This window comes from Zosterops lateralis, assembly GCF_965231275.1.
Source record: "Zosterops lateralis genome assembly, chromosome: 3".
Lineage (NCBI taxonomy): Eukaryota > Metazoa > Chordata > Aves > Passeriformes > Zosteropidae > Zosterops > Zosterops lateralis.
This window is the reverse complement of record NC_139764.1, coordinates 15,103,659-15,113,393: the sequence shown is the minus strand read 5'-3', so window position 1 is coordinate 15,113,393 and position 9,735 is coordinate 15,103,659. Positions and strand designations below refer to the sequence as shown.

The window sequence follows — 9,735 nt, the reverse complement described above, 5'->3', positions numbered from 1 at the left end:
GGGTATTCCTACGAATCTTTTGGTAGGTGAAATCTCTCTTGTACAATCTAAGAGCCAGTTTTGTGCTGTGAGCTTGAAATCAAGAAAAACTCAATCTGGAGAAGGTGGGAACAGTGGATATCAGGTTGCTTCCACACAGCTCTGTGCTTCTGAAGGACTTGAAGAGCTCAGCCTGAAGCAGTGAGCCATTTTCACAGCCACAGCACACACAGGGATGCGCCACAAGTGTCTTCCTGCTTCCTAAACCTCTGCAGGGAATGGCTTTAGCCAGAGTTACTGGACTGAACCCACGGCTCCTAAGCACAGCTTGACTCTGCTGTGGACAGAGCAACTGCTTCTCTCCCTCTCAGCCCAGGAAAATTCAGCCCCACTCTCCCTGTGGGGAACAGGTGGAGCTCTCGGCTCCCTGCCAGCCTGTTCCAGCTGAGGAATTCCTGCTCAGCTGTCCCCTGAGGGCTGACCACGGGCACTGGGAGCACATCTCACCTGCCAAGAGGTTTCCTTTGGTGCTGAGCTGCAGCCCTGCCCTGCTCCCAGCTGGCATTCACCTCGCTGTCACCTCAGGGAGCCACCAAATGCACACTCAACCACACTCACTTAACCATGCTTGCTGCCCGATCCCCAGAGAAAACACAAACCAACAGAGTGTCAGTTTATGCGGTGCTTTATTTAGGGGCCCCGAGGACCTGAGGACTCGCGTCTCAAAGTCAGGGTCCCAAGTTGGTTACAAAAGATACTCATCTTTTATACCTTTGTTACAAGTCTTACTTCATCAGCCTACGTGCAGTCTCCTACGTATTTTACTTTAAACATTCACATTCATCTTACAGGTAACCTTTCTAAAGGCTATAAATTTTGCACGCTTGCTCTAGCTAAAATAAAGGTTAATTCTCTAAGCTTAACTCCCATCATAGAAACATTTTATTGGTAACCATGTAATCATATTTCACAAGTAATTTGTATACCTATGTACTACATGCTCTACTAAGTCCTTTAAACGTTGTTCCTTGCATCAGCAGATTCTCAGGCCTCATTTCTCAGTTTTCATTCTCATGGGCCTACACAGGGACAAACTCCTTAGCCTAACTACTGCTAACAGAGGCCTTATGGCAACATGCTGACCACAGAGAATTTCTAACTTTTGCTTTTCCTCACAGTGGAAAGAGCTTTAGACACCACAGCTTTAAACCACAGAGCTCTGAAAAACAAAAACAGCACGTCTGCCTCTAAAGCTGCTGCTGCTGTGTGTGTTTTTTTCTGAGGCGGGGCTATCTGGGACCAGGTTGGTGTCATCTTTCAGTGCAGTCTCTTGGCCAAATTCTCTCTTTCCTGATGGAAGGTTAACTCTGGGTTGTGTGACAGAAAATGTTCTCATGGCCAAGGGTTCATGTCATCACAATGAAAACAGAACAGGCTGGAGATTCAAAAAAAAATTAAAAGACTGAGTCCTAAAGTTATTGGGTTCTCCTTTACTCTTACAAAACTTCAGTGATGCACTGCTGGAGTCTTTTTCTGACTGTTCATCAGAGAATTTGAAAGACTCGCTGAGTAATTCCATCAGGCAGTGAGGCAGTTCAAACATTGCTAAAAGTAGAACTCCTCATCAACTGATTGAGATTCATATTTAACAGGCAAAAATTGATTAATCTTTAACAACATCATTTTAATTCAACTTTAGACACCTCAGAAGTAGACATTAGAAACCAACAGAGCTCTATTCAGGTCAGCAGCATATGAGATTTTTGGCCCCTGAGGAAATGGACCGGAGACACTCAGCAAGAGCTTCAGGCAGCCACAGAGTTCTAAAGGGAACGTGACGCTTTTTGTCCCCTGGCTCAGGAGTTGTTCACCTTGGTGCAGAGCTCACCAGAAACAAACATCATCCCAGCTGTCTCAGGCATCCAAAGCAGCTGTTCCTACAGAAAGGTCTTTGAGGCTCCATTTCCCAGCTTGATTTTACTGACAGCTTCTCCCAGGGCAGCTAAGCATCTCCAGCCTTGCATGGACCACTCACAGTAGAATTCCACTGGTGGATCCATCCATCCATCCCTCCATCCATCCCTCCATCCATCCATCCATCCATCCATCCATCCATCATCCAGCCATCCATCCATCCATCCATCCATCCATCCATCCATCCATCCCTCCATCCATCATCCATCCATCCCTCCATCCATCCATCCATCCATCATCCATCCATCATCCATCCATCCATCCATCCATCATCCATCCATCTATCCATCCATCCATCATCCATCCATCCATCCATCCATCCATCATCCATCCATCCATCATCCAGCCATCCATCATCCATCCATCCATCCATCCATCCATCATCCATCCATCCATCCTCCATCCATCCATCCATCATCCATCCATCCATCCTCCATCCATCATCCATCCATCCATCCATCCATCCATCCATCATCCATCCATCCATCCATCCATCCATCATCCATCCATCTATCCATCCATCCATCATCCATCTATCCATCCATCATCCATCTATCCATCCATCATCCATCCATCCATCCATCCATCCATCATCCATCCATCCATCCATCCATCATCCATCCATCTATCCATCCATCCATCATCCATCCGTCCATCCATCCATCCATCCATCCATCCATCCATCCATCCATCCATCCATCCATCCATCCATCCACCACTGAGACCTGGGCAGTGCTGCAACCTGTTGAAGTGCTTTGCTTTCAGTCAAGTATCACCTTAAACAAGATCAGCAGTTTTCAAGCAGCCTGGTGCTTGCTTGGCAAAACCCACCAGAGTTCCTGTGAGACACTACACCCCTGTGCACACTGATGCCAGAGGGCTTTGCCTAGTGAGGGCAGCGCGGGGCACCGGGCCCGCGGCACCGGCGTTGCCATGGCGATGAGCGGCGGCGGCGCGCGGGCGGGCGGGGCATGCGCACTCCCTCAGCGCGGGCGGGGCGGGCGGCACGCGCGGAGCGTACCGCGCTGCCATTGGCCGCCGCTGCTGGCGCGCCGGCGCGCGCGCGGGTGGCGCTTGGCGGGAGGCGGCGGCGGCCGCAGGCGCAGCGCAAGATGGCGGTGGAGCCGCCGCGGGAGGCCGTGTGGCCCGAGGGCGCGGGGGCCGAGGCCGGCTTCGTGCGCGCCGTGCTCTCGCTGCCCGAGAAGCCCGACACCACCGTGCGCTTCTTCGAGCGCGGAGACTACTACACGGTGCACGGCGCGGACGCGAGGCTGGCCGCCCGAGAGCTCTTCCGCACCCGCGCCGTCATCCGGCAGCTGGCGGGAGCCTCGGGTACGTGAGGGGGAGCGAGGGGACACCGGGGACTGGCGGGGGGGCCCGCCTGCCCCAGGCCCGGCTGCGGCCGCCTCGCGTGGCCGGGGGGGAGCGCAGGAAGGCGGGGGCGGTGGTGGCACCGGTAGATGCCCCAGGGAGGCCCCGGGGAGGCCCCGGCAGCCCCAGGTCGCTCTCGGAAGCCCCGGGAGGCCCCGGCAGGCGCAGCCCCGGTGCCCAGGCCGAGGCCTGCGGGTGTCACAGGGACGGGCCCCGGCGGCATCTCGGGGGTGCCTCGGGCTCCGGGCGGGGCCGGTCCGGGCGGCGCTGCGGGAGCCGCTGCCGGGGCCGGTGGATGCGCCCAGGGGGATGCGGGGCCGTGGCCGTGTTGTTCAGTGTTCGCTCTGGGGCACCGAGGCCGGCAGTCACTGACGGAAGTTCTTTACTTCCAAACGTTTCCGTGTGTTTCCTGAGGTTTTCTTTGCCATCCACCCCGCGCCGCTCTTAGTTTCTCACTTGGTATAAGGCGGTGGAGCTCGCGAATGTCGGGTGTAAGAGCAGCGGGATAAATTATCTTGTCGGAATACAAACCTTAGTATTTGCCTTAATCGCTGAGTTATTGGCTCAGACTTTGCAAAATAAATGTCCTCTAATGAATCAGATATTTTGTGTGTGTGAGTATCAGCATTAAAAAGAGTACGAGTTCCTCATACGGTTTTTCCTTTCTATTGTGAGTGATGAGCTCACAGGTAAAACAAAAATTAAAAACCCTAAGCTCGATGTGTCTTCCAGACTGGAAACATTGATCAGGATTGTTGTTGTATTCAATTTAGAAGTTGTTTTGCAGATGCAACCACGTGACCACCAGCTCCAATTTTAAACCCTCTAAAAGCTTATCCAGCTAAAAGCACAAAACTGCACTTGTTGCTCTGAGGATGATTTCAGAGTACACATGAACTTCAGGTGCTCCCCAGCCCCTGCAGTTGTATTGTGTTGTCTCAACTGAAAGAATAAGAACAATTGTGTTGGACAGTCCTACCGTGGGGAAGAGAACATAATTAGGTAGAATTAGATTTTTTACCTGTTTCAGAAAGTCCTGTTTTACACAAACCCATAAGTTCCTGTGGGTGTGGGAGTTTGCTGTTTAACATCTTTCATGTGGAAGGAGGGAAGAGCCTCAGGTGTGATTAAAGCATGCTGCTGGAAGAGGGATGTGATAGTCCCTGGTGCTTGTTGTGTCATCCAACTGCAATGTGTCCGACACCAGTCTGAGTTAGTTCCACTTGCCAGGCTGGCAGAAAGCTCAGTGTGCTCAGCTGAACCCCCAGTTTGCTCAGCAGTGGAATTTCCTGGTTCTGTGAGCAGGCTGCTGCTGGAGATGGGGAGGTAGAGGTGCTGTTGCTCCCCTGGGCAGCTGCGTGGAATTGAATTTGTTCAGCTGCACCATCTGCTTGGATGTACAGGAGCAGAAGCAAGGAATTGGTCAATTAGGCACTTTCTAAGTTAGGTTTTAATGTAAACGGTTAATTTTTTTGATGATCTGTTGTTTTTACTGGATAAATGATGATAAAAGGGAAAAGCCTTGGCACAAGTGCTGTGTGAGTGTGAATAGAGGGGCAGTCTTGTCTGTCAACAGAAGCTGCTTGTGCAGGGAAGAAAAGATGTTGTCCAGAAGAGAACCTGTAGCAGACTTCTGATGGTCATTAGAGCAAAATGTGTGAAATATTAATTAGTAACCCAAGTCAAGGATATTGTGAGAGGAACACATCCCTTTGTATATAGTAACATACCAATAAAGTGAAATTAGGAATTGAATGTTGTTTTTATTTGGAGAGGGAGTGTGCTTTCTTCATTAGTATTAACCAGTTGAATGTTGTGGGTTTGTGTTGTGTCATGGATTCTACATTTGTTTCTCTGATATTAAGACAGTGTCTTCTGATGGCTGTTCTTGGGGATTTTGATTAAGAAAATAATCTTTATGAACAAATTCAGGTATCTCATATTTTTTATTTTTTTATTTTAGGAACTCAGAAGCTTGAGAGTGTTGTGCTTAGTAAAATGAACTTTGAATCCTTTGTGAGGGACCTGCTTCTGGTTCGTCGTTACGGAGTTGAAGTTTACAAGAACATAGCAGGGAGCGAATATGTGAATGAAGATTCCTGGTATTTAGCTCACAAGGTACAATTTTCAGCCTTTCTTTATAGTTGTGAGATGAAAGGAAAAAAAAACATAGCTTTTTCCTGCTTGGAGTTTTAGTATTTTAAGGGTCTGATGATGAAGAATCACACCGGATTGTTATATATTGGTTCTATAGCTGTTATACACATCACTGTATTTTCTAGTGCTCTAAGGTTGAAAGCTTGCTGTGTGTCGTTGCCATAGGTTAGAAATAAAGGAAACCTGAAGTGCTTTCCTCTGTGTAGGTGATACATAAAATTCAAATGGTTGAAAAAATAGAATAGCTGTGTATTTTGTATGAATGGACTGTTCAGCACTGAGTTTTATCAGTTGTTATTTTGAAAGAAAGAAAGAAAGAATGTATGTAAAAAATTAAAAAATTATTTCAATCCAGGATGCAAGTTCATGAACTGGATCATAATGTTTTGGTGAATATTTGATAGCTGGATTTAAAGGACCTCCTTCTTAATACCACACTATGTTTTTATTGCAGTATGACAACCCTTACTTTACTATTGATTCAAAGCAAAATTCCTCAGACAAATCACTTGGAGATGTGGATATAGGTGATGCGGTCCGCAACCTTGAGAAAGATGTGAGTGTGTCACGGGTAAAGTCTGCCAGAGGCCGGGCGTGTGTCTTGCACTGCTCTTGGGAGTCTGGCTGTGTACTGGCTAAGGCAAGGTGAATTATTCCTGTGATGAGATAAATGCCTTCCTACAATGTCAACTAGCAAGTCTCTCTTTTCCTGTCTCTTTTAGGCAAAAAGTCAGTCCATCTTTAATAATGTTGCTGGGCTAAACCTCAGCATGGGCAACAACCTGAAGATGCTTGAGAAGACAGTGTTCAACTGTATTGGTGAAATAGCACCGGAGTCTTCCACAAGTTCTCTCACTCCCGGCCTTATTGCTGTCATTGTAGTGGCAGTAATAGCAATAGTGGCTGCAATTGTTGTTCTGGTAAGTTCTAATAAAGCCGCCAAGCAGAGCGGTACTGGCACAATTTGGGAAGCCACAAGGTACATGTTTGGACTCTGATGGAAAGTCTCCCTTTGTGAATTGGTTGCTTCTTCAGACTTGGGAGATGGGAAATTGGTGATGGGCACACTGACACTGTTCCAGGTTACAGCTGAAGGGTGTCACCCGGAGAACAAGTGCTGGGGGCAATTCACAGAGGTGAACAAAGTGCCTCCTGGTTTAAAGCAGTTCAGAGTGACAGACAAGCTCCTTTGTACCCACCTCACTTCTGAAGAACGGGGAACAGACAGCTTCAAGTCTTGTGTTTTTAAAGTCAAAACCAGATGAAGTTACTTGTATATCGAGACTTAAAATAGATTGCATCCTTCTCTTACAGGTTTGGAGATGGAGGAAGAAAAGGAAAAACAAGAAATCTGAGGTAATTAATTTCTGTTTGTGGTGCACGTGTGGGGAGTGGGTTGACCCGAATCCAGAAACTCCCAAGCTTCCTGTAGGTTAAAAACTCCCTTTGGGTGCTTCAGATGTGTTCAAGGAGACTGAAAGTATTCAAATTCCGTAGCTAGATTCACCTCGGTGTAGTTCTGCACTAGTTTCAAAGGCAGCTGATGATCTGCTGCTTTTCCCAGGGCTCAGGGGGTGGGGTTCGCTTTTCCTGCCAGTTCTATTTTACATATGTATAGCAGAGGGCCTGCAATCCACAGGAAGTGCTGATAGTCTTGTTCTGTGACTAAGACCTTTACTGAGGTGTTTGCCTGGGTCTTCCAGTTTCCCTTCAAGAGCTGCTTTCCAGTGGAATAGCAAATGGTGCTTCAGGGCCAAGTGTGGAGCCTTTTGTGAAGGAATCCAAACAATGTTGTAGCTCAATAGTGTTGTCTGCTTCCTGCATGTACCCTAAGTCGTGCTTTTTTTTCTTTTCCTTTTTTAATCTGGTGGCTTTGTCGTGGTTGTTTCTGTTAGTGCTGCATCAAATCCATTTGCTAATGAAAATCTGGGCTGTTAAGTCCCAATGACTTACTGACTCTTGAAGTTTAGAAGTAGCACAGATGTTGATCTCCCTCTACCTTCTCTCCTCCAGATGAAGGAAATGAATGAAATGCATAGAGGACAATGCTTAACTATATCAACTGAAGACAAGCCAGAGTCAAGCAAGATGACAACAGAAGCATTGGATGCATGAATCTTAAGTCTTAAAAGTTTCCTCCTGAAAGGGAGGCAATTGTGCTCACTTAACGATTGTTAAAACGCTTAGCAACCAAGAGGGGTAACCATTCAACTACTTTTACTGTTTGTTGAGTTAAATGCCCCATCTTACTGAGGCCTTTTTTAACTATTGCTCCCTGACTTTTTTGTTATCGATGATGAAATGAGTTGATAACTGCTTTTACTGGGGTTTTGTAGCATACATACATAAATGGTTATTTTAGCCTTAGCAAAATATCCATAAAGTATCCATAGCAAGGAAGATAAGGCTGTCCGCGTGGAAACTGATTTAAAAAAGATACAAAAAGAATTTTTGTAGTTAGACCACGTGCCTTATTAACTTTTTGCAATACTTGCCTATTATATTGACGCTAATTGCTTTCCACCAAAGAATATTATAAGTTAGTGTGATGTAGTAGTCAAGGACTTAAGGTCACGCTTTGTTAAGAGTATATTAGCTGGAGAACTTTAGTTTTGGATCCTGATCGTGTGTGTCTGTGTATGTCACGTCCCGCCCAAAAGTGACAGTGGCAGTTTTACTGAAAGTAATGATTTTGTAGCCATGATGTTGTAATGAGACTTTCTCCTGTCTAAGGGAACACAGCGTTTTTATGGCACTTGGTACATATTTAAAGTTGCTGCAACTATCCTGCTCAGGTTGTATTCTGACTCTGTCAGTGATCCTTTGTGTTATTGCATTTATTTTATTTTATTTTATTTTTACCTTTTTACCATTCTTCTTATTAAAATATATCTCTGACTTGGAGCCTCTCATTCGTTTTGCTTTCAAACCACAACACTGTTGCACAGCAAAAAGCCGTTTCTGCTGTCATTCCTGTTGTGTGCCATAGATGCTGAGCAGAGTTCACAGGCTCTCAGCCTCCCACAGCCTTCCCTGGACACGAGAGCTTGCCTTGGCAGTCAGTTACCTGTGCCATGGATGTTGGCTGGCAATCCCTGCAGCGTGTCTGATTTATAAAGGAAATGCTGTAACTCCTGTTGCCAAAGAAATAATGAGATGCAAGATAAGGAACTGAATGACAAACCTTGTTACTAACGTGGTGCATGTTTTGACCCACCCTGGCTAGAACAGGAAAAGTAGGATAAACTACTAGAGGATATTCAAGGTCCTGTTCATGAAATTAAATGTGAAGTGTGTCCCATCAGTGTGCCTGCTAGATAGCACAGGGGAGTTGCTGAGCTGTGGTGCTGTCAGCTCCACTGTCACAGCTCACCAGTATCCCTTCTGCCCTTCACCAGGGTGGTACCTCTCGTGCATGCATTGCCGTGTGGGATGTTGCACAAAACTCCTGAAGCAGGGCATTTACTGGAATGTTTTGCAGCCTTTTCAGGCAGGTTTGTCAGTGCTGACTTCTGCAGGGCAGGCTCTCCCTCTGCTGATCTGTGCCATTCCCTCTCTCCCCAGGTATGTGGGCGATCTACTGAGGTGTGTGTGAATTTTGTACAATTCTGTTAAGCTGTTAACCAAATAAAGCCAAGTTTTCAGTAAGGTGGTCTTGTGGTGACTTGTGTGCGTTATTGTCTTCCCCAGTACTTCAGTCTCCTCCTCCTCCACTTCCTTAAACGTGTGCACTTTGGTTATCCCTGCCATTTCTTTCTTCTCCCCAATATTCTAATGGCATTGTTTTCTGTCCTCCTTCCCTCCCCCTTTCACACCGGGTTTCTGGCCTGTGGGCTGATGGAAAGAGCTGTTGTGTGCTGTGGCTGGGCTGGGGCTGCACCTGTGCAGGCTTGACTGGACGGGCTGGTGGCTGCTGTGTGGCCTGGACCTTGTCCCAGTCGGTTTGTTTGAACATCATCTTCTCCCTGCTTTTCCCACACTACAGGGCAGCATTCAGACACTCTTCCATTTTTCTTACTGAGTGGACTTTTTGTCTTGGCTATGAAGCTCAGTGCTGTGTTACAGTCTTCTTCCTTGTCAAATTTGCCTGAAACGAGCCAAGGAGTTAGAAAACCAGAAAGTTTACAGACATTAAAAAAACCCAGAGTTTAACTAAATCCACAACTGAAGGGAATGCACTGTTTCTAGATTCAGTTACTGTGGTACTAACATGGTGCTGCTCGGCTCTCAAAATGGTGGTCAGTAATAGTTTTT

General features: G+C 46.9%; 1 protein-coding gene across 1 annotated transcript in view; it reads left to right on the top strand.

The window, feature by feature from the left end:
• Positions 1 to 2,924: 2,924 nt before the first annotated feature.
• Positions 2,925 to 9,735, top strand: part of LOC310906740 (DNA mismatch repair protein Msh2-like) — a gene marked incomplete at both ends in the record, with an annotated part of 31,254 nt that continues 24,443 nt past the window's right edge. Inside the window, 2 exons of the mRNA XM_083856196.1 lie at positions 2,925 to 3,285; positions 5,288 to 5,442. Coding sequence (XP_083712322.1) covers positions 2,925 to 3,285; positions 5,288 to 5,442 — 516 coding nt within the window. The remainder of the gene's footprint in view (positions 3,286 to 5,287; positions 5,443 to 9,735) is intronic.